Source organism: Alosa alosa, chromosome 10, assembly GCF_017589495.1.
Source record: "Alosa alosa isolate M-15738 ecotype Scorff River chromosome 10, AALO_Geno_1.1, whole genome shotgun sequence".
NCBI lineage: Eukaryota > Metazoa > Chordata > Actinopteri > Clupeiformes > Clupeidae > Alosa > Alosa alosa.
In genome coordinates this window covers 31,805,699-31,831,409 of record NC_063198.1, presented here as the reverse complement: position 1 = coordinate 31,831,409, position 25,711 = coordinate 31,805,699, and the positions used below count along the sequence as shown (strand labels likewise).

Sequence of the window (25,711 nt, the reverse complement as noted above, 5' to 3'; positions counted from 1 at the left end):
AGACGTACTGACATTTGCTCTCCTTAAAGAAACATAGTTATTTTTTCAAACACTAAATCTGTTTTTGTGAAAGTGCCCCTAAAATGGCTTAAACAGCCGCTTGGCCCCACCCAATAATACTATATATTATCGGGGGGCCCAGAATTATTGTCCGTCATAAAGCCCAAATCATCCAGCAGCGCCCCGGTCTCCTTGGAACCCCATCTCCACACGTTATCTAGCTTGTTTGTGTCTGAAGAATTGTCCCATCCCCAGGTGCTCAGGATTGGCCCTTATGACGCTCTGGACTGATTCCTGAATTAGCCCACCAGGGTCGTGTTTGGTCGATTCCAAAGCAAATATCCTCAGCCATGACAGATAGCCCTGTTTACATGGCCACTTGTGGTCTGATTACAAACAGAGTAAAGGCTCAATCAGAATAAATGTGCCTCATGCAAACACCTCAACCATCGGATTCACCCGGATCTGACTAAATTTCCAATCGGATTGAGAGAAGAGGTGTACTCCGTTCTGATAATCCGATTGAAAACTCCACCCATGTAAACAGGTACTCCATTATTGTTGGAGTACAATTCTTCTTTCTGCGCAGGTGTGCCCTGTGTGGTAATGATGCAACAGTGACATAAACAAATTAGTTTCCATGACTCTTCTAAATGATTAAATGTTTGTTCAATGTAAACAACTATTAAACAGCAACGATTGCTGAATGTGACAAAAAAATGTATAGGCTTGAAATCGCGTAAAATCCCTGACTGCGCCATTAAGCCTGGCAACAGTGGGTCTACATCAGGGCGCACAACTAAGCGGCCTGTTCGTGGAGTGTATGATCTAAAAATTAGCTTCCACTGATCAATGGAACTGGCTACAGCAGACATGAGAGCGCTGTGCAGATTTTTTTAAAAAATACACCAATCATCTAAAACTATTTTTACGCTACGCTAATGCTCCAGTTGCTCTCCCGGTGTAGTCTGACTGTAAGCCTAATTCTATGCTTCTATAGGGTGCTTGCACACTGCCCCATCAAACACCAATAAACACAACAGTTGGGTCAATATGCACCATCCATCTGTGTTTTTTGCTGTTTGTTTACTGTTGTTCAAGTTTGACATTTCCATGTCTTGCAGCAGCAAGGAGGTGTCAGTCGCACTGTAACAGTCACACATATAGGTATACACATAGACTCATACAAAGACACACAAACATACACAGAGGTATACACACACACATACACAGACACAAACCCTGAAGAAACTGGCAATAGCTTGGCGGACTGTATAGGTGAGGTCCGTGTGTAGTAGTGTCGCTTTGGCGTGTTGGTAAGAACACCTCTTGAGACTAGAATGCAATTAGTTGGTTTAATGCAAGGATTCAGGAAGCACAGTGATACACAGGGGTCAGACAGGCACATAAATCTTCACACACGTTGTGTCACGTGGTATTATCTTGTAAATTAGTTTAGTGGAATTATGAAGTAGAAATTGTGGTCTAAAAGGAAAGATAGAAATAATAACTTGGTTGGCATAAATTACACAAACATCTTGTGTAACATAAATAACACAAATCACTTCACTTTACACAAATATGCATACATATGACATCTCTGTGTAATGTACTAAATATGTCCTCAACTCAACAATTCTCAGTCAATACTCTGTTACCATACTACCCTCTACAGGTCAAACACAAGTAATTTACGTATGCAGGATTAAATGCACATTGCTAGTCGTGCACTTAAGGTGCTAATGGGCAACATCATGCTTACAAAGAAATGCTTCACGAAGATAACAGCTACTACATTAACATATGAATTGGATTACCCATCTACTATACAAATTAGAAGCATTTGGATGCAAATTATTAATGTATTAATGTATTAATTAATTATTAATCGAATGTGTTCGATTAAGCAGATATAGGCATTATCTCTATTTATTCATGGCTATGGGCTAACCAACAGGATGCTATAACAAACAAACTTTCTACAGAATGGAATGCTTCCAAAGAGCAAAGGAATAAACTTACAGTTCGTTATGGACACACAATCTCTATTTAGAATGAAAGGTAAGTAAATGATAAGGTTATAAACTGCTAGGCTAATTACTACAAAGACTTAATGGCCAGGAACAACTTCGGAGATCTTCGACTTGCTGAATCACCCGCGAACATATGAACTTGCACGTCATGCGTATGCGCAAGTGCATGGCTTTTGTGTCACTGTCAGTGGCCTTTCTAACACAGTCGCCCCCACATTTGGTAACAAATGTGATCTTCTAGAAAGGCCATGAGTCATTGGTCCACTGGAGTCATCGTCCGGGATTTCAGGTAGAACGATGAGACGGACGATGGGTCTTGTGTACACTTTATCCTTGATATGTACCTCCGCTGACCTAACATGGTTTTCAGAGCCTGGATTTACCACCTACCGATCTGCCAGAGGGAACGTGGTAACTGTGGGTCCACCATCATGACAATAGAGCCAACTGTGAGGTCAGGAGCTGGAGTCGTCCATTTCCCTCTCATCTGTAGGCCAGGTAAGTAGTTCTTCACAAAGGCAGCCCAGAATCTATCCACAAGAACTTGAGAGTGTCTCCACCTCCGCCGTCCAAGAAGCTCTGATTGTGGATAAACCACCTGAGGCAGTGCGCTGTCAGGCTGCTCCATTAGCAAGCAATTTGGTGTCACCGGATCCAAATCAGCTATGTTTGCTGAAACCTAGCCTAGGGGTTAGGAACTGAGTATAGACTCAATCTCAATGAGGACGGTTCTGAGCACCTCTTCACTCACTGTCTGGGAACCAATGGTGGTGTATAAGGCAGCCTTGACAGAGCAAATTTCACGTTCCCATGCACCACCAAAGTGGGGAGCAGCGGGTGGATTATAGTGGAATGAAATCTGTTGCACGGCAAGATGTTTCTGGACCTCAGGGCTTATGTTGGAGAAGGCTTCCTTCAACTGTTTCTCTCCTCCTCTGAAGTTGGTTCCTTGGTCCTTGTTCCTTGGCTGGCTTGCCACGCCGGGCTATAAACCTCCGTAGAGCCATCAGGAAGGAGTCAAGGTCAATTGAGGTTAAAACATCTATACGTACAGCTCTTCTGGTGAGACACTTAAAAAGTATCCCCCACCTTTTCTCTGTTCTTCGTCCCAGTTTTACCACAAGCGGGCCAAAGCAGTCGATGCCACAGGAGTAGAATGCAGGTGTAAACAACCTGAGCTGAGGTGGTGGCAGGTCGGCCATCTTCTGGACTGCTGGCTTCAATCTCCATCGACAACATTCCAGACACTTACGTTGGTGACTCTTTACTGCCTCGCGGCCTCTCAAGACCCATACTCTGAGCCTCAATTCAGCGAATACTCGCTCAGGTCCAGGATGGCAAAGTTTCGAGTCATACTCCTGAATGAGCAACTTCGTAGAAGGGTGTCCTGGATTAAGCACAATGGGGTGGACAGTTTCTGGATCCAGTCCCTCCACTGTGGAGTCGCCCTCCCACTCTGATGACCAGATGGGTTGAGTCAAACTCAGGTGACAGGCAAAGACGGCTACTGGATGCTACAGGTTTACCTGCCTTGAGGAGCTCGTAGTCACTTGCAAAACTGTGTTGCTGGGCCTTCTGGAATGCCAGCATTTCTGCAGCTTGATACGTACTGGCAGGAATTGGTTCAGACAGGCCGGCCACCCCGTGAAGCTCTTGCGCAAGAGACTCCACCAGGTCTTTTCAGGTCTTAAAGGTAGGCGTGTCTGTTCCTGTTGTCTCAGGAGAAGTGTTCAGCCCACAGAAGGTAGAACGTTTGAACTCTGTGGTATCCTCTGACACTGAACTATTAGATGGAGAAAGAATCGGCCACTTGTCAGGTGGTAACTTTAGGAAGTCTGGTCCTTCACTCCATCTGTTAGGGTTCACCAGCTCTTGCAGGGTTTTGCCCCTGGTGAGGTCATCGGCTGGATTCTGAGAGGACTCCAGGCTTTGAGGTCAGTAAGCTCTTGTATTCCGCCACTCTGGTACCTACAAAGACTTTGAAGCGGCATGACTCCGAGTGGAGCCACGTCAGGACCGTTGTTGAATCAAAGGTGAGCTCACTTTTCAACAGCTTCGCCAACTGTGCCAACTCCAGCCTGGGATTTGAAAGCTGTTTCCAAGGTGCAACTCGTGAGCGAGCAAGGAGAAAGGCAACATGAATCATGCCTCGGGAATCTTCAGACCTCAGGTAGGTAACGGCCCCATAGGCCTTCTTGGATGCATCACAAAATATATGAATGTCTCTCTGGGGGTCTGGATGATCCATGTCCGCCGGTGTGTAACATCTCGGTAGCTGCACATTAGGAAGGTGTTCAAGCTCACGTTCCCAACTTTGCCAGGCTGTCAGCAGGTCTTCAGGAAGATTCGGCTCATCCCAATCCCTTTGCTGGTCCCACAGCCGCTGAACCAGTATTTTCGCCCATGTAGTGTAGGGAAGTATGAACCCAAGTGGGTCATACTGACTGGCTAACACACGGTAGATGTTGCGCATGGTGGTCTGATCATAGGTTACTGATCTGTGCTTGTAGCTGAAGGTATCGGCACCACAATGCCAGATTAGACCTAGCGTTGACTCAGGTGCTTCGTCCCTGTCGTGTGCCAGCCACAGCTCCAGTTTTCAGACCTGGCCTCAGCAGGTAGGTGCAACCTCAGGCTGGTTACTGGCCCACTGTCGGACTTTGAATCCCCCAGAGGCAAGGAGGCTCCTGAGATCGTCAGTTGCTTGGCTTCTCTGGCAGATGGCAGGCTCTGCAAACAATTGTCAACATAAAAGCACCTCTCTATGGAGAACCGCTCCATGCTGTTGGGACTGCTGTGGTTGAAGACATGCTGCTGTAGCGCATAGGTAGCACAGCACGGGCTACAGGTGGTCCCGAATGGCAGCACTTGCCACTCGTAGACCTCAGGTGTCTCTTCTCTTCACATGTGGTGCCAGATGAAACGCATAAGGGGCTTATCTTCAGGCAGTAGCAGCACTTGGTGAAACATACCTTTGATATCACCACTTATGCCAACACTGTGTTCTCGGAACCGCAGAAGGACTCAGAGTAGGGAAGGGCTCACTCAATGTAGGGCCAGGTAGCAGAGATTTGTTCAGACTTATGCCTTTGTACTGAAAGGAGCAGTCGAACACAATCCGATTTTTCCTGTTATGCTGCACCATATGGTGAGGGATGTACCATTTCTCACCACCGGATGGAGCATCATGTCCAGGTAACCTCGCAACAGTGCCGGCTGCTTCCAATTTCCTTATTTCCACTTCATAGGTGGATGTCTCTCAATAGGCATTTCTCCAGGCCTCTTAGCCTTGGCATCACAGCCTCCATGGGAGCTTGGCGGGTAGGAGAATTCTTTGGCCGAAGCAGAGGGGTAGCATATCTGAGCACGCAATTAACCTCTACTCTGGTGGTCTTGGAATCGAGGAGATCAATGGCCTGTTGGTCTTCTCGGGAGCGTGTCACCTGCTTCTCACCTCTAGCTGGCAAAACATCGAGCTGCCAAAGCTTTTCCACATTCCTCCGCAACTCTACTTCCAGTGGGCTGAGTGAGGTAAACAAGCACTGCTGGGATGATAACTGTAGCAGATTTGACGTAGACAACATGCAGTATCTGGAGATGTTTACCAAGTGACACTTACTACAGGGCTTCTTAAGGTTACACTCTGCTGCAGGGTGCCCTCTTTCACATCTCCAGCAGCGTCGGTTGGTCTTAATCCACTCTATGATCTGATTCTTATCAAAGGAGTTAAAGGTCTCACACTGGCTTAAGAAGTGCTCCTTGCTGTCACAATATGGGCAGAAGGCTTGCGATTTCTTGTTGCATGTGCGGTCAGGTTTCTTCGCTGCTGGCGCTACATCCTCGGCGCCGTGGAGAACTGTGGCCAGATGAGAGGATTTGGAGTCACGCTTTGGATCTACTTTCCGCTTACCATTTAGGCTCTTTAATGCTAATGCTTGACCTTCCCCGTCTTGACACCATACCTCATATTCTAGCCACTCCGACAAGTCTGAGAGGTTGTACCCGGTACCAGGACGGCGGCACATACATCTGCGGAGGGGATCTGAGGGGAGTTTACTTAACAGACGTTCCACATGGGACCCACATTCAAGCTCCACTGTGCCTTCACGACCTAGCGTCTGCAACATCCCCACTAAGGCACGCACTTGTAGGGAAAACTTCTGGAACGCCTGTGAGTCTCCCTGTCGAATATCTGGAGCGCTCATCACAGTGGCGATTTTCTTTAGGGCCAGCTTCTGAGGACGTCCAAACGTATCTGTCAAAGCAGCCATGGACTTGCAGATGCCTACTTGAACTCACCTACACCCTATGCAGCCATCTGCATAGGGTGTAGGTGAGTTCAAGTAGGCATCTGCAATTAGACGAGCCTCCTCTAACTTGAGATGATCCAGAAGAACCTGATATCGAAACAGTTCTGTGGCATCAGGAGGTAGGAGGATGTCCAAGACAATCTTAAGGTGGGTGAACTCACTAGGATCTCTTTTAGAGAAGTCAGGAATAGTTGGTATAGGTCCTTGGTAGGTTCTCTCTCTCAGGAATGCTAGTGGCTGCTGGACAGAGCCAGGGATGGATTACTGCACGGGCCTACCGGGCCCAGGCCCAGGGGCCCTGAAGCCCAAGCCTTTGCATGGAATCATTGCCTCAATATCAACACATCAGGATGTAGGCTATATGAATCTGATTGAATTTAGTATTGGCCATCCCCAAAATGCACCAGAATACAGGAAATCACATCAACAAATAAAAAAAAATCCTGGGAAAGGACCCCCAAACCCCCCCTCCCACATATGCGACAATTAATGGGGGGCCCTTAATACATCTGGCCCCAGGGGCCCGAAAGTTCATAATCTGTCCATGGATAGAGCCATCTTGGGCAGATGTAGTTGGCCTATAGTGCGAATAAGGATTCAGTGATGTGCGTGTTGAAGTGAGGTTGGATGACTGGCGTGGGTCTGGTGGATTCACGCTGGATGCAGGCTGGTATGGATACCCATCGGCATAAAGATGGCTGTTGGAGGCAAGCATATGGTAACGTCTTCCATAATCATGTGATGAAGGTAAGTGATTATATCATAAAGCTGTTGCTTGATAGTGGAGGAGGTGCATGTGTGTTTTTTAGGCAATTTTGCTTTTGTTTAATCTTTGATCACCTGTAGCTCACTCATCATCCTGTTGATGGAGTCCATAATGCACTGCTCTCTCTTATCCACTGTCGTCGGGTCAACAGGATCATGATGGTCTCTTTGTGCTGCCTCTGGACTTCCATCCCGTTTCTGATAATAAGGCTGTGGGTGGCCCCTTGAGTGTAGCCTGGATGCAGGTGTGCTTTCTCCCTGAGGAGTTGGTTTAAAACTGGGCTGTGAAGGAAGTGGCGGGTTAGACCTTGGTGCTAGAGTGTTGGCAGAGGTGAAGGGAAGATGGTGAAAGGATAGGATGGCGTCAGGATAAAGACTTGGTGCTGACTGCTCATAAGATGACATCCCATAAGGTCTACTATACTGTATTGCTTCTGCCCCTTGGGTCTCATAGCCGTCCTGAGGCCAACAAGGCCAATGGTCCCTCTGTGCTCCAGCCTGAGGTGCATGCTGTCTCACCTCAGCTGCCTGTTGCTTCTCAATAGCATTCCCCTCATCGACCGTCATGTCATCATTCTGACTAATAGGGCTGGTAGAGGGAGATGAACGTGGTGTTATCCTCCTGGCTCCATCCACTGTCTTCTGTTGTGTATCTTCTTGTCCCTGTGCATACTGTGATGCATTAGTTCCTTCTGATTGCACTATTCGCCGTTGGCCAGCAAGCTGGACCACATAATCTCTCAGAAAGGCAGGCTGACGATACTGGCGTTTAGAGCGTACAGGGGGTAATGAAAGGTTACCAGCTGAATGATGATGCATTCTGCAGGAACAGGTAAGGAATCCAAAGAAGCACCACTACTCCGGCTCGGAGGAGCAATGAAGAAACTGGCGATAGCTTGGCGGACTGTATAGGTGAGGTCTGTGTGTAGTAGTGTCGCTTTGGCATGTCGGTAAGAACACCTCTTGAGACTAGATGCAATTCGTTGGTTTAATGCAAGGATTCAGGCAGCACAGTGATACACAGGGGTCAGACAGGTACATAAATCTTCACACACGTTGTGGCGCGTGGTATTATCTTGTAAATTAGTTTAGTTGAATTATGAAGTAGAAATTGTGGTCTAAAAGGAAAGATAGAAATAATAACTTGGTTGGCATAAATTACACAAACATCTTGTGTAACAAATCACTTACTTTACACAAATATGCATACATATGACATCTCTGTGTAATGTACTAAATATTTCCTCAACTCAACAATTCTCGGGTCAATACTCTGTTACCATACTGCCCTCTACAGGTCAAACACGAGTAATTTACGAATGCAGGATTAAATGCACATTGCTAGTCGTGCACTTAAGGTGCTAATGGGCAACATCATGCTTACAAAGAAATGCTTCACGAAGATAACAGCTACTGCATTAACATACAAATTGGATTACCCATCTACTATACAAATTGGAAGCATTTGGATGCAAATTATTAATGTTAGACTTCAAATATAATTCGATTAAGCAGATATAGGCATCATCTCCATTTACACATGGCTATGGGCTAACCAACAGGATGCTATAACAAACGAACTTTCTACAGCATGGAATGCTTCCAAAGAACAAAGGAATAAACTTACAGTTCGTCATGGACGCACAATCTCTAGGAATGAAAGGTAAGTAAATGATTAGGTCATAAACTGCTAGGCTAATTACTACGAAGACTTAATGGCCAGGAACAAGTTCCACTTGCTGAATCACCCGCGAACATATGAACTTGCACGTCGTGCGCAAGTGCAGGGCTTTCTGTCACTGCCAGTGGCCTTTCTAACAAACCCACACACACAGACAGACATCCATAATATCTTAAGTAATTTAATATGTTGCTTGTGAATAGCTTGACAACGCTACAACGTCCAATATTAGCCCAATAAGTAGGGAAAGGAGAGAATATGGAAAATGCTCTTTATTTTTCTTTGTGTAGCAGGTGGCAACACTATGTGGTGATGGTAGTGGTGTGTGTGTATGTGTGTGTGTGTGCAGGCGCGCCTGCAGGTGTACGTCCGTACGCACTGTGCGTACCATCAGGCTACTCAACAGCGAGAGAAAATGTCCCTTGTGTGTGTGTGTATTCACACCAAATTGGCCTACCATACCTTCCCAACTATGCACAGTATCCCATTAGCTGCATGCCATCAGGCTATTTACCATTTTTTATTACGTAAAGTTAGTGAACACGTTATCAAAATTAACGTGCACACATTTTGTTTGAGCAGCACACAATGTTGAGCTAATGCACTAACTCAATATTCATCATGATTATCACAAGTTTTTAACAACGAAAACAGAAAGGATGGAGGCAGCAAAGCTAGGAGTTATTCCAGATGGACAAGAACAAGGTAGGCAATTGGTGTTCTTGTCAGAATTTTAGACTGCACTAAAGCCAGACGTCACGTTACGCTAGAACAAAACTAAAGGTAACTTTAGCCTGTATAGGGCTATATCAAGTTGTCCAAATGAATAGGTCATTGTAGACGTTGTCGTTGTATTATTGCATGTGGACGTTGTTATGCTATGTAGGCTACTTTTTTGCTGACTGACCAATGCACGGACCTAAAACGGACAAATATTGTTGACGAGTGAATTATTTTTTTGCGGGGGGGGTGATGGGTGTGTGTACCATAGCATTAATTCCTGCAGGCGCCCCTGTGTGTGTGTGTGTGGTTTGGGAGTAGCCACCAGGCAGTTAGTGCAAACCACCATCAGGTAGGTGACCATTCACTAAAGCTTTGCCAAACTACCTGTACTCATCCACACATGTCAGGCCTACTTCCACGCAAGGCTATCAAGTGTCACGCATTGAGCGTGACTGTCACTCATTTCAGTCTTTTTTTTTTTAATCAATGGTCTTTTTATTGATTTTTCCAATTTAATTACAGACAAGATATGAAGTTTAACAGTTCGATATAATTGCAACCCCCCCTCCCCCATGCACACCCATAACATAGGAGTAAATATAATAAAATAAAGAAATTAAACAAAACAAAAAAAAACCCCAAATGATAAAAAAAGAAAGAAAGAATAATGAAAATAAATAATAATAAATAATACATACTGACCAATCATGTTATCTCTGCTTGTGATTGTATTTCACATGAGAAGCCACAGTGTTAAATGAGCGAGTTGAACCATCCAGTCCAGAGACTACTCCTCAACTACACTGTCCGGAGCAGTTACGCTGTCAAGAAAGGGGCCCCAGATCTTGTAGAACTTATTTACTGATCCTCTGAGACTATATCTAATCTTTTCTAGTGAGAGGAAGGACAGTGTGTCCTTGACCCAGTGGGCGTGTTTGGGTGGGTAAGCCTCCTTCCATTTCAGCAAAATGGAACGGCGTGCTAGCAATGAGGCAAAGGCCAGGGTCTTATGTTTTGCTACAGGTAGCAGAAGTTCCTCTGGGGCAACCCCAAACAGTGCCACAAGAGGATCTGGGTCGATCTTGTGGTTTAGGATTTCAGAGAGGGTCTCAAAAACTGAACGCCAAAAAGTTTCTAGAGAGGGATAGGACCAGTACATATGAATTAGGGAGGCATCCGCACTTTTACACTTATCACATATTGGAGAAACATTTGGATATATTTTAGAAAGTTTTATTTTAGACAGATGAACACGGTGCACAACTTTAAACTGTATAAGGGAGTGACGTGTACACATAGAAGAGCCATGCACCTGCTTAAGAATAGAATCCCAGACATTATCTGGAAAGCATAGACCCAGGTCCTGCTCCCATGCAGCCCGGACAACAGTCAAAGATGGGGAGGTCACACCTGATATTAATTTATATAATGCTGAAATAGCTCCCTTCTTAAATGGGTCAAGACTAAGAAAGTCATCTAAAGGATTGACAGGCATAGACGGTAAGTTGGGTACCTGACAACGCACAAAATTCCTCACCTGGAGAAATCTGAAAAAAGTTGTATTAGGCAAGACATACTTTCCTGACAACTGCTCAAAAGAGGCAAATGTCTTCTCCATAAACAGGTCTTGAAAACAGCGGAGCCCTAAGTCATGCCATGCCATGCCATGAATGTCTTATCCTGCATTGATAGAGCAAAGAGATGATTTAACGCAATGGGGCTTAGAAGAGAGAATTTCTGAAGATCAAATGTCTTCCTGAACTGAGCCCACACTCTAAGAGAGCGGTCCACAACTGGGTTATTTGTAGGTGTACGTCCAATCCCAGGAAGAGCAGCACCCAAATATGCTGACAGAGAGGTCTGCTTGCAAGCACTGCTTTCCATGAGAACCCAGGATGGACAATCAAGGCTGAGATGGTAACGCCACCAATATAACATGCATCCTATGTTGGCCGCCCAGTAGTAGTATTTAAAACTAGGAAGATCCATGCCACCCTGGTCTTTTGGTCTTTGAAGAGAGTTTTTACGAAGTCTAGGCTGTTTACCATTCCAAATGAATGATGAATTTATAGAATCCAAAGATTTGAAAAATGATAAGGGAAAGACAGGAAGAATGGTCATTTTGATTGACGTCCAATGAGAGTCATGTTCAGAGGGGACCATTTTGAGAGGTCCTGTTTAGTTTGTTCTAGTAGTTTGGCAAAATTAGCCTTGAAGAGATGGTTGTAAGAGCGCGTAATGTTGACCCCTATAGTCATAGTCTAGACCTATACAATTTCAGGTTAGTGTTTCAGACCTTATAACTTTCATTTCCCATTCAGACTTCTTGTCCGTAGCCTCTTCAGAGTTTGTATACATAGGGCCAAAATTCATCTCATGAACCATGTTCCATGGGCCTTTTCTTTCTTGCTCTAGACCTTGAGATGCTCTACTGTAAGTGGTCTTGTCTGAAGTAGATCTTTTTAAGCCAGTAGACGTGAGTTGAGTCAAAGCTTTACCTTTGTGCACTTATTTCTTGAGAGGGATTGTGGTAGAGCTTTATGAAGTAACTTTTTATAACATAACATACTGAAGAATAGATGATATGGTCCTCAGTGGCTTCAAATATGTCAATAGAACAGTAGCCTACTTTATGATGGTTCAGCACGTCCTATTTACTCAGTGGAGCAAAACACACATCTTGTTCACTGCTGTGAATACCAGCAAAGGGGCACTAAAAATATGCATGATCATGTAAATCCAACTGGGACAGAAATATGATGGATTTATGGATTTGGAGTTATGGATTTCCCATAACTGTTGACCATTTCTTGATTTCTGGAGGATAAATGATAAAATGTCAACATTCACGCATAATTGTGCGACTGTGTGTGTGTGTGTGTGTGTGTGTGTGTGTGTGTGTATGTGTGTGAGATAGAGAGGTTTTGGCATGAGAAACACTGATTTCGTACACAGTCCTGGCTTGTAAATGGAAAACACACTGAATGTAGACATACTGTAACAATCCCAGCCGATCAACACAGTGCATCAGGAGCATGAGAGGGTTGGGTGTAATTTGACTAATGATCTCAAATATCAACAACCTTTCACTAGAATCACAGACTATGCGCTTGATCAGTTTTCCCAAGCTTTCGCAAAACTGAAACCAAATCATAGGGTGAATATTTAATGTATTCAGATGTTGGGCTCCAGGTAATATTTGGAGATGACTTAAAGGCAGTCCACAATTCTAATCCAAACACACATTTTTTTATGAAATGCATTGACATTCTCTTTACAGTCCACAACTTACAGTCTATTCAGTGTGTCTACTAAAAAAAAACATTAAAATACAGAACTGACTCTGTAAACAGGCACAGACCGAGTGATCCAAATGTCTACCAAAGCATGTTGCTTAGAAGCATAGCTGGGAATGCCGTGTTTATTATGAAATATCAACAACTTTTTGCCAGAGCTGCTTTAATCTGCTTCCCTATTTGTAGCCCTGTCTTCAACTCCCAAGAAAAAACCAAAAGCGGAAACTGCTGTTTATCACACCCTTAACATTGTCATGACGGCAAAAATCAAACACCAATGGCTTAACATTCAACTATGCCCCCCTACAGTTGTATACAACCAGACATCAGAAAGATTGAACATTGATATTGATAGAGTTAATATGGTTCAAAACTTGTCTGTATCAACACATTTTAATTACACGATTACTGGCAACTTAACATAGAGGTAACATAATGCAGCCATAATTGAACAAACATAATTTTGAAAAAAAAAAAAATCTTTTTGGGTGTGCCAATAGCCTACACAGACAAGCTGAGATGTTCTTATGAATTTTCTCTAAATAATTTTCAATATATTCAATATTTTGAATATTTCAAATAAATTCAATATTTCATATGCTAGCAGCCTTGGTCTTTGCCTTACGCATAACATTATCTTTCAGATCTTTTTAATTCGGGAAATAGGATGAACAGGGCATGAGTCTGATGGAAACTGACACTTTGGATCTCATCAGTAACCTACTCCTCGGCGCTAGGATCCGGAGGAGTGTGCAGTCTTCCCTCTCTCCCTCGCCTTTTTCTCCCCAGCCTGTTTTAAAGTCTCTGCCAGACTTGGGCTCACACGCTACTTCCTGGATGGAGGAATGGAAAGCTTCCAGCACCGCTCCAACTATTATCTCTCTGTTTTCGCTTGAACTGCTGCAGCCTCGCGCTGCACGGACGTCTACCATCAAAATATACGCTATTTCCACCTTCTTCGACAAATGAACTGAATCGGAATAGTACTACATTCCTCCCGTCATGAGTATTTCGGAGAGTACTGAGCTGTTTGAGAGATTTTGAGACAGAAAAAAACTGTTTCCTGGCCGTTCGTACTTCGACAGATTTCTCTAAGCAGAATCCACTCGTTTTAGAAGTAAGAAGTTTGTCTGTCTGGGCGCCACATTTGCGCTGAAGGTTTTTTGGTGAATATCATCGTCAGGACAAGTTTTTGTTTATTTTACAGACTATTCAGTCAACAGTTGCCTTATTTATTGGTTGCTCTCCATGTGCAGAGTGACATGCGGAGGCTACTGCAATCGTGTTGTTGCTGGATCTTGTCTCTGATTTTGTCAGCCTTCGTGTTCTGCTGGGCCGTCTGTCATCCCGGTAAGTTTGTGAAATTAAATTCTTCAGTTCATTAGCGCATGACGTCCGAAAATTACATTTGGAGTGATCATAAACCGACAATCCGAAATGAATACGCCATGAAATGTACACAAATATTTCCCCATATGTTTTAGTACGCATGCATTATGCATTTTGACACAACCCATTTGTAATCGACACCCTGACTGTTAGTGTTTGCTTTGTCTCTCTACCTGGATATTAATTTATCGGACTGGTTTTATGGACTCCAACCTGATCTTGCAACAATGTTGCCATCTTGCAGTTTAATAAGAAATAACCTTTGATTGATACATAACACCACGGAATCCATAACAAAACCGTTATTTTACGGGGATGTGTGTCGTGGGCTATAACTGAAGCGGCGAAGACACACACAGTGTAACTTGTGTTATAAATTAGAACGACTGCGATGTCAAAATGCGTTGTTTCTGTCCATTATTTGCATTCATCATTTGCATTAAGATTATGCGAAACCGCGCATTTACGCAAAAGAGGACGGAATTTGCGTCTGAGTCGGCTGCAAGTTGATCTTAAATACCGTGGTGAATGTGCATGCCTCGGATCGTTTTAAGGATGACCATTCTTGACGGCGAGAGAAGGAGACGTCTATTAGCTAAACATTTTAAAATGTAGCGCCTTTCTCGAAGCTGGTGATTGAGACTAATCGGCTATCCACAGACAGTTCGACTAAATCATAACATTTAAACGCATGTCTGTAATCACTAATCAATGACACATTCCGTTTTTCGACACCCTAAAGACTGAAGATGTCAAAGCAGAATTTCTGCTTATTTTTAATTATCAGGAATGACCTTGAATAGGATCCATCAGCCTTTTTTACTGTTTGATTGTGATGACAAGCTATCCAAGAAGTATAGGGTACAATCATTACCACCGACTCAAAAGGGCTCATAGATCCGGCTGATGCAAATACATGTTCTCTTCGGTGTACTTGTCCATGATGGGTTGACGTGGATATTCACAATTGCATCATTCCTTCTTAATAGAATAGTTAAAATCCAGAAAGGGTTGGGTTCTAGTTTCCATAGTTTCTACAGTATATGAAAAATTCCGTTTTCAGAAATTGGGGTCATACAGGAAATAATATAAAGGCCACATAGGTTTAGTTAATTACCTGAAGCACTTTTTTGCCTCTTACCTCTTACAGAAAAGGGTATTGTTTGCAGGGTATGAAGGTAGTGAAAGTATCACTTTTGCCTCAGGGATTCTGTCCGATAAGTTTAAATCAGTATACTGATGTAACTACGCAGATGAATGAGATGTAGGCAAGATGTTATAATTCCTTTCAAAACAAACATCAATATGCATGGATTGTTTTCTTCTTATCCAGTTTGCATAAACAGTGCTGACCCAGTTATGGGTTATTTTTTTTATAGTTAAATCTAATCAAAGTCGCATCTCATTTTCCTCTTTCTACATGTTGTAATAAAATTCCCATCGCATCGGTCCTTGCTTTCATGGTGCTAGAACTATATATAGAAAAAACAGCTCACCAAAAATGGACACAGCATTAACATCTCTTTTTCACTCATAAAATTACAAAACTTTTTGTAAACAATTGACTCTCCACATACACGCTAACTCGTACTGACATATACGATGATAGATAAGATGGATGTTGAAGAAAAGTTCTGTAAAACCAATCCTTGTGACAAAACCCCTCTACAGAAACTTTGCACTGAACTTCACCCTCTTTAAACGGTGTTTGTAGCCTCCTATTTTGGCCAGTGTCGTGTGAGTTTTAGACAAGATGTAACAGAGGAGTTGAAAGCTGGAACTATTCTCTTGGCAAGACTGTCTGCAAGCTCCAAAATGTCAGTGTGCAAGCTGGCTTTGATTCCATTAGAGGGTCTGAGGAGGGCATCGTGCACGTCACCACCAAAGGACAAGAGCCAAGTACACCTCACAAGGACTCAGACATTTTGATGTACTTCCATCTTTCTTCATCTGTTTCATATTTGTCCATGTAGTCTCTTCCTTTCTTTCTTTTGTTTCTTTCTCTCTCTCTCTCTCTCTCTCTCTCTCTCTCTCTCTCTCTCTCTCTCTCTCTCTCTCTCTCTCTCTCTCTCTCTCTCTCTCTCTCTCTCCTGATAATAACTTCCCTTCCCAGTATGAGGCTGTCCGCAGGCACTCTAGTGTAAGTCAGTGATGAGGGTGGGCAGGGTAGGGTGGGGTGCAAATGAAGATATACTCTGCCCCCCCCCCCCCCCATTTTCTTTAACAGCCTCTATGACTGACTCGCTGTATTTTGTTCTGCTGAAAGGTTAATTTAGCAGGATTCAGTGTTTCACAGAAACAGCCAGAGACGCAACGTCGCAGAAAATGGAGAACAGTTTGAGTATATTTATTCCCGCTATGCTCATATGAGAGACGTGTCTCCACACCCCTCACTCTGCCGAATCCGATAATGGCCAGTCTGCTGAGTCTGCAATGAAAAAGGAAAAAAAAAAAAAAAACATCTGTTGGCAATCTAAAAAAGTGCTGAATATCACCCTGGGGTGTCTCATACCGCTGGGCATCTCTGACCTTAGTGAAGGCTCGGGCAGTTTGTGGTGCTGAAAGACCATATTCTGTCTTCCACGTGTGATACGAGGTGTTGGGCTTTCAGTTGCAGGTTTATAACTAAACTGCAACCAACATTTGAAATTAAAATTAAGATAAAGATAAAGATAAAAAATTCCAGACAGGCAAATAATAACAAAATCCTTCCGGGCCGATTGTGTGCCTTTTCTTTCTATGTTTAGCAGAAGAATATTACTGAAGTGCCCTCTTCCTCTCTGAACTGACACTTTAATCTCTCTATTTTATTATCATCATCATCTTTCTCAGCACTGGCTATTATACGTCTTACTGATGCACCAAAACAGCTATAATGTCCGCCAGGTCACTTTATCAGTCACACAGGCTGTCATCGTCTCCAAGCTCCTCTAATAGATTGATTAAAAGATATGGTGGGACGCGGACAGTTAACCGCGTGGATTGCTGGCAGGCAGTGGTTGCCTAGCGATTTACTGCAGGGCTGTGTCACTCTCAAGAAAACATGCTGTTTACATTGCCAGGCGCCCGAATGTCCAGAAAATAGCAAACTCGCAACATGCGCCCACGCCCCCCTCCCCCTAAAATATGCTGTATGTACATGTATATCACCGCCTTCCTGTATGATGAAAGAGCCAGAAAATAACGGCATTCAGAGTCCGGGGCTGACCATTGTTCCAGCTCATTGTCCCAATCAGGACTGGCTGAATTATGTGGCCGCGGAAGGGTGGGAGTTTCCTATCATTCTCCTAGAGCTTTTCTAATTGTGCCCGAGGCCCAGGCTGCTCTCCTTAGGAAAAGAAAAAAGCTTGTTTCTTTTCGGGTGGACTCGATTTGGCTCTTCCTCATAAGCCTTGCTTTAGTTAGCGTGCTTCCTGCTCGGCCCTCCTCTCTGTGTGAGAGGCAGCCATCATGCTGTTAGATGCAGGGCTTCTATTATGCCTGGTCAAGTATGGAGGAAGACATTCCTTAATTGCAGCTTTTAGAAACTCTTAATGCTGTATAAAAGTCTGGTAGCCATTAGGCACAGACAGAAGTCCTTGTCTGTTGTCATATTTGATGATGCTGTTGTTGAGCATGACTATTTCTGGGAGCGTATGTACTAAAGAAGGTCACTGATAGACCGCTTCTATTGCTGCAGGGAGGTGGAGTATGGCACCAGGATTGCCAGGTTTGTGTACTAGCTTTACTTTAAAAAGATACCCAACGGAACAACAATTCCCTTTGGCATCGGATGACGTAAGCCCATGTAAAGTGAACGGGATGCGTCTACAGTGCTGCATTAAGCGCCTGTGAGCGCCGTGTTTGTGTGGAGACAGATGGAAAGATCTGCATGTTCATGTTCAGTATTGACAGGCAATATTTAATCACATTTAGTGGAGCCACAGTCTGTTTTACATAGACATTGATGCATTGTTGAATTATGATGAAGATTTGTCAAACACACTTTGCCAAAATGCTTCATTTCAGACTTTCAGACAAACAGTAAGCTTCCCATGTGTGGTGGGTTTGCATAAACCTTTAGTTTTGTTTTTTTCCCAGAGATTTCACCATGTTTCCGTTATTCCTCCCGGCGCTTGGCTTTAGATGTGCTTAAAGTGCTTAAAAGATTTCCATTCGGTATTGAAGTTAGGATTGGAACTGTATGGCTATGAGGGAGAGTACCTTGATAAGAGCTTTAGCATGAATTCTGTGTTTTTTTTTCCCAAGCCCTTTCCCCCCTCTCTCTCTCTGAGGTCATAATTAGTGAAGAGTTGTAAAGAGCTGGAGTTATAAATAATATGAGGGTCTACATTAATTATTGGTTCAGAGTGCCTCATCCCCGAACGTTAAAAGCCGTATCTGGGGAACACTGATTTAGCATCCCGGTCTCATCAGCGGTCCCTCTCTGCCTCCTCTTCACAAAGCTTTGCCTGTTGTCATAGTTTCACACTCTCACTGTAGCCATTTATCTGCTCTTCAGAAATGGCATGAGAACTTGTTTTTATTTTCTTTTACAAAATTTTCTTAAGTGTTTCCTGTATTGCAGAGAAAACAAAGTGAAAGTATATTGTGTTCTGGAACCTTTTCATGTGGGTTTTAGATGATTTTAAAGTTATTTTAATTACAAAACCGAGACCATACTGTCCCTTAGAAGTAGAACAATCTCAATCACAAAAAATGCACAAGTAATCTGCTGTATGTTCAAATATGCAAAAAAATTTATCGTACTGTTTGACAAGCCACTTGTTTTTTGCTCTCTTTTTCACCAGCAATACAAGGCAGTAGTGTATCGACCACTAGAGGGTGTGGGATTTGAAAAGCGTTGTTTTTTTCTTCTTTTTATTTCATGTGTGATATATGAGAAGAACAAAATGGAGCAACATCCCTGAGTTGCTAGGCCCTGCTGCTGACTACGCTGTGTGGCGTGCTTACTCTAGATTAGCAGTGGCATTAATTCAGTCTCTGTAAAAGCACTCAATCAGAACCTTTGTAGAAGAGTGCTAAACTTCATCCATCACTATTTCTACCCCAGCTGGAGCCCCTACCTGCTTCTTAAATTAATTTTTCTTTTCACCACCTTCATCGATTCAGGGGCCTGTTTTATTTCTTCGTTGAGGCACTTTCCAAAACAAAGTTGGCCCTCTCCAATCTTCCGCCTGCCGATGATTTGTACCTTGATCAAATATTTACAAGAACCTGCAGCGATACCTTTTTTTTTTCTCTCTACACACTTCACATTTGGACTCGCAGTGCTTAAATCTACTCCTGTCAGTGACCTCACTAACATGGTGCTGTGTAGCTGCCAGATAAACAGTCCATCCCTCCCTTTTGGAAGAAGTTGCTGCTCCATTTGCCCTTTTTTCTCTCTTCCAGATGATGAGAGCTCTAAAGAGCTTCCTTTCGTCTCTTCTTGTTCGGTTAATGTCATTCTCGCGCCCCGTCAGGCTCCTTTGGCAGTGACGGGTTCACTTCCCAACGGAATCGCGAACACAGAAAAAGAGACTGAAAGAGGAGAAACTATTAGACACTTACCATTCGTCACCACCGTTTCTCAAAAATTGCTGCCCTGAGGTATTTGTTTTGTTGGGAGAAGGGGGCTTTGTAAAGCATTTCTTGGAAATGTGGTCACTGATATTCTGTATGCTATTTTTCACAGACATAATGCATTATGGTGTTGCATTAGGCCAGCTGAGTGTACCGGACTGGTTATTGGCTTGATAGTGGGGGCTCGTGTTCTCTTGGTGAAGGGGCGGGGGTGAATAACCACATGCCAAGAAGTGTTCCGTCACAGAGGCAGAGGCAGGCCAGAGAGCGCACTCCTCCTCATTAAATTCTCGCAGTGGCGTTGGTTTTTCCACTTTAATGCTTGGGAGATGCTGGCTTCCTCCACAGAGAGATTGGGACATGGGCTGAGGAGTCCACTGCATAAGCCAATTTGTCTTACTTTTGGAGAGGCTGCTTAAACCACTGCCCTGCATTTTCTTTCTTTATTTCTTTCTTTCTTTCTCTCTCTCTTTTTTTCTTTCTCTCTCTCTCTTTTTTTCTTTCATTCTTTTGTCCTTTCTTTCTTTCTTTCTTTCTTTCTTTCTTTCTTTCTTTCTTTCTTTCCTCCCTCCCTCCCTTTTCTACTTGCTGCTCCAGAATTGGCATTTTGTGTTGTGCTCTCCAGATATCCGTGCAATAATCAGTCATCCGCCAATTGAATCTCCGCTGGAAATGTGTGACGATGATCAGGGCCTGCCCTGAGTAATCTGCCCCAGCAGCACAAATCTTTCAGAATTGAACTGTGCAGAATTTGTCAAGCAATGGCTTTTTACCCCTAATAGATTATGTGACATCTCTCTTCCAGTTGAGGCAACAGGAGTTGGTTGGTCCTGGCTCACTTTCACTGCATCCTCTCTGGCTGCCGAGAGAGACAGCAAATGATTGTGTTGGGTCCTTATCAAAGGCGTTTAGAAAAGAATAAAAATAAATGTATCCTCGGGACAATTAATGCAGGTCATGTTTTTCATTACCTATGTCATGAAATGTATTAGCTGTAATTCCCTTTAGAGATATGCTGTGTTTTTTCTTTTTGTTATGCAGAGCTGTGTATGCCGACGGCTCTCTCTGAGTAACATACCTGGGGAAATAAATGAAGTAAATTTCAAAATGAAACAACTGGGGTTCTTTATCAACGCGGCAGCACAGTGAGCAGCTCAGGTTTTTAATAGGCACCATATTGATTTTTTGACATGTAACCGGTAGCTAATAGAAGTGCGTTTTCTGCTTTAACTCCGTTAGCCTCCTCGCCACCTCCCATGCAAGCCTCATTACGTGTCAAATTATTTAAATATTGTGGCATTTCCTTGTGACATTTTAGCATTTTCGACTCTTGTTTCAACGCACCTCCGACCAGTGTGTGTAATTCAATGACCACCGCCATCAACGCTGTTCTTTTGTTTTATTAAATATTTGTTTTATTCATGGGAAGGGCACATGGACTGAACTTGTGCTGATGCTATGCAAATGTATTCCCAGGCCCTCTATTTTCCCTGGGAGACGGTTATTGAGGGTCTGAATGGCTCGTCGGAATGAGGGGTCTACTTTCAATCACACCTGGAAAGACCTCCGCTTAACAAGCTAGCTTGAGATCAGAGGGAGTGCGGGCAGAGTGCGGGCAGGGTGCGGGCAGGGTGCGGGCATGGTGCGGGCATGGTGCGGGCATGGTGCGGGCAGGGTGCGGGCAGGGTGCGGGCAAAGACGAGGAGTGAAGATGACTGAAGGCATCTCATTTTGAGAACATTTTCCCTCTGCTCTGTTGTCTGCCTACTCCATTCTGTGCACTCATCTCCCTTTGTGGCCATTAGGAACAATCACCGAGTCGGGGAATAGAGCTGACACTAAGCTCAAAGACAGGCATGGCGTTTTTAAATGTACAGCCATGAAATCAATTCCAGAGTAGATATTCTTTTTCATTTCTGTTTAGCTTGACAACTGTGATCGCCTTTCTGGCTGGTCTGCCCCACTGATGGCTCACTCTAGCCTGACTAGCACTGATAGGGGAGTGCTCTGGAGTGAGCTGACCCCGTCCAACCTCACGATTTTTTTATTTTTCTATTTTGTTTCTTAACGTATCCAATCATAGCGTTGACTGCCGTGCCTGGCCCACGCCTTCTAAATTTAAGACTTCCGGACTGACAGGACGAGACAGGAAGGAGTTTCTCTCCTCGAGCCAGATGTTCAACAGATGGACCAGCCCAGATTTCACCCTGGAGGCCCTGGACTTTCCACTCTCTCAACTCCTGTCCTCCTGCACTCCTCAAAACCCTCCCCGCTCTTCTCTCTCTCTCTCTCTCTCTCTCTCTCTCTCTCTCTCGCGACACGCACACACATACGCACACACATACGCACACACACACACACAACACACACACATACGCACACACACATAACACACACACACACACACAACACACACACATACAACACACACACACACACACACACACACAAACACAAACACGACACACAACACACACACGCACACACACACACACACACACACACACACAACATACACACACACACACACAACACACACACACACACAACACACACACACACAACACACAAACACGCACACACAACACACACACACACACACACACACATACATACACACACAACATACACACACACGCACACACAACACACACACGCACACACAACACATACACACACAACACATACACACAACATACACGCACACACAACACGTGCGCGCACACACACACACACACACACACACACACACACACACACACACACACACACACACTAGGGCCTCCTTCTAAAGTGGCTGGTGAGAGAGCTGAGCATTTCCAGGAAGGACTTGGCCAGGCCTGCTCTCTATTCCTCATCTGCAGACAGCGGCCGTGTTCCACCTGAAACCCCTTTGGATTTACACTGACGCCGCAGCCATCTTTCTCCAGTTAATCACCTCCAGGCTCCACTAGAGATCTGCTGTCAGGGGGGATGGGGTGGGTGGAGGTGGGGTTTCGGGGGGGGGGGTATGGGGTGGCGATGGATGACCCACAGGGGAAATAGAATGGAAAGCATCCAAGCGTGGTATGGAGCGATACAGCAAGGTGCTGTGGCCCCTGCAGACATCTCACTGATGCGTCAGGTAGGAGTCCACTCGGGTGATGACGAGGGTCTTGTGCTGCCCATAGGATTGAGGAGGTGCTGCCCATTTGCATAGGAGTGAGGAGGTGCTGCTCATAGGAGGGAGGAGGTGCTGCCCATAGAATTGAGGAGGTGCTGCCCATAGGATTGGAGCTTGATGGGGGGGGGGGGGCATGTTGTTATCCTCTCATACTCTCGTCAAACCTGCTTTTGCTACTTTTGCAAGATATGGTATTCTTGCCGCCTTTGAATGGTAACAGTAACTCTGAATAATTAACACGATTTACTGTCTTGTACAAAAGGAGAAGGAAGTGCATTTCTTTACAGACAGTCACACCCAACTAAAGTGTCTTCTGAGTTTCTAAAATGGCTTGTCAGTGTCATTAAGACATTGAAAATAGAATTTGAGAGAGTTTTCCTATCAAATGGATTACCAAAAAGTGTTTCTGAGATTATTAATAAAAGGGAACTAGACGCAGATATCTGCAAATTCTGTTGATACACAAATTCTGTCTTCAAAACATCTAACCCCTTTCACTTTGAAATTCACAATGTGCTTATTTTAGCTTACACAATTTAGCTGCCAACTGTGAAGCAACTGGAGTTTCTGGCCTGTTAGCTAATTGATTTTCCAATGCTAAAGCAACTGCCTGGAACCCAGTGTGTACGGTTTATCTGAAATCCACCGCAAAAGTTCACATTTTCCCAAGTAAGCTACATGCACACTCCAGACTGAAGTTTCACAACACATAGGTCAAAAATTTCCATAAGATTAAATGGACTTTTGGTTGATTCCCAAATAGGTACAGAGAGCTCTGTGGTGTGTTTTCAAGCTCTGTGCAGGCAGATGATGTAGGAATGATATTTGAACATTACTGCCTAAAAATGACAAATCTAAGCCTTTCAACTGTCGTGAATTGTGATGTGGTTTTATCACATATCCCCCCCCCCCCAGGAAAAATGTAGTTTGCATGAAATGGGTCCACCGATGTGTTTTCTCGCTTGTGTCTCAAATAGGAAATCCTGATTCACTTCGGCCCCTCGGCACTTTGGTGCGCCGCCAAAAAAATGGCTTTCAGGCGGTGTCACTTCATGGATGTCCACTGTGACAGCATGTTGACAAGCATTCACGGAACGATCCAGAAAAGAAAATCTAATTACCATTAAACGCGGATGAGGCTCCAGCTTCGAGATGACTCCAGGGCCTATTACCTAAAATTAACAAAGAGCGAGAGAGACAGTTACCCCCCACACCCCTCAACCACCATCCTCACTGCCACCCCTCCCCTCCTCCCTCGTCCACTTGCAGGCCTTCAGTGGTCACGCATTGGAAGCCCTTGCCACAAGCACTTTTTCACACTTTGTCTCGACATGGGCATGTTTAGATATTCCCGGCTCAAATACGCGTGGGCTTAAAAAAAAAAATCTGTGGCACTGTCGCCGTCGTCTTTGTCGACGTTTGTGCTCGCCAAAGTCGCACAAAGTCGGGCAAAGCTTTATTTGGGAATCCCAGCTCCACGCAGCTGCCTGGGAGGGGATTATGTGGTCTGCTCCAGGCAGCTGTTTTGTGTGTGTGTCCCCTGTGGTGGGCGTGCTGTGGGGACCAGTGTGTGTACGTGTACTGTACCCAGCAGCGGAGCCGAGCCCCATACGCGGCCACACACAGAAAGAGCTATTGTGTTGCAGGGGAAGTGTTTTGGGCCGCGCGGCAGATGGCTGGTAACAAAATATCATTACATTTCCGCTCCGGGTTGTGCTGGCAGCCAAATGATAATATAAAACTCTCAAACCTTGGCAGTAATGAGATTCTATGACCTTATTACCTAGGAATACACCATGGGAAAAAGAGCCCCACACAGAAAAGCTGAGCCCTATATGATGGTGATTTTTTGGCTCCGTTTTTTATGCTGCTCTGTTTGCCCTGCAGAATGCGTCTTTGGCTCTGTGTGAAAATGTGTGTGTTATTTTGAGTGGAACTTTGGCTGTGTGTGAAAATGTGTGTGTTATTTTGAGTGGAACGCTGTGAAGATGCATTATTTTCTTTTGACAGTGTAAAGTGAAAAATGTCAGAAGTTCTGCAGCAGCAGATTTTACCTGGGGGGGAAAAAAACTACAATACAACATTATTTGCATTTTTCCACAGTAAAGGTTTTTTTGGAGTTCTGTTACTTTGACAGCAGAATGTATTGGAATGTCTTTTTAGTAGTGCATGTAGTGTGATTTTAATTTATGAATATTCCCCACATTGCATTCTTATCCCATGTTTCCAGCCTGGCCTTTACATACGGTATTCAAACACTTTTTTATAACAGGACTGACACAGCATCACAAAAAAGTAGGGCTATGAGATCAGGAGAAAGTAGCACCAACCAGGAAGTGGTATTTCCCCAGTTATAAGGGCTTAATTTCATCCTTTCCTGTTTTTTTTTTTAAATCTTGTACTGTTTTTCTAATTGTCCACAACCCTATATTTTACTTTTAACAGCAAAGAAGGGGGGGGGGAGGGGAAGTGCCTTTTGGGGCAGAGTCACCCTTGGGGTTTTATAAGAGTCACCATTTAGGACGAGAGAGAGAAGAAATGAGAGAATGAGAGCAGGGTGGGGAAGATTAGCTTGCCCGCGAACAGAATGATTTAATTATTAATCATTGAGGGGGTGCAGCCCAGCGTGGTAGAATAGCTCTTTGGATCATTTCACTCCCTTCTCTGCAGACCAGTGTTATTTCGGAAATGGGGGGGGGGGGGGGGTCAAATCAAAGTCTCACTTTAGGACTGGATTTCACTAACAGTACGTTTTGATATAAAATGACTTCATTTTCCAGGCGCTG

General features: G+C 44.2%; 1 protein-coding gene across 1 annotated transcript in view; it reads left to right on the top strand.

Moving 5' to 3' along the window:
- Positions 1-13,646: 13,646 nt before the first annotated feature.
- ptprga (protein tyrosine phosphatase receptor type Ga) overlaps positions 13,647-25,711 on the top strand; it is a 217,869-nt gene continuing 205,804 nt past the window's right edge. Inside the window, 1 exon segment of the mRNA XM_048254476.1 lies at positions 13,647-14,158. Coding sequence (XP_048110433.1) covers positions 14,071-14,158 — 88 coding nt within the window. The 5' untranslated portion in view covers positions 13,647-14,070.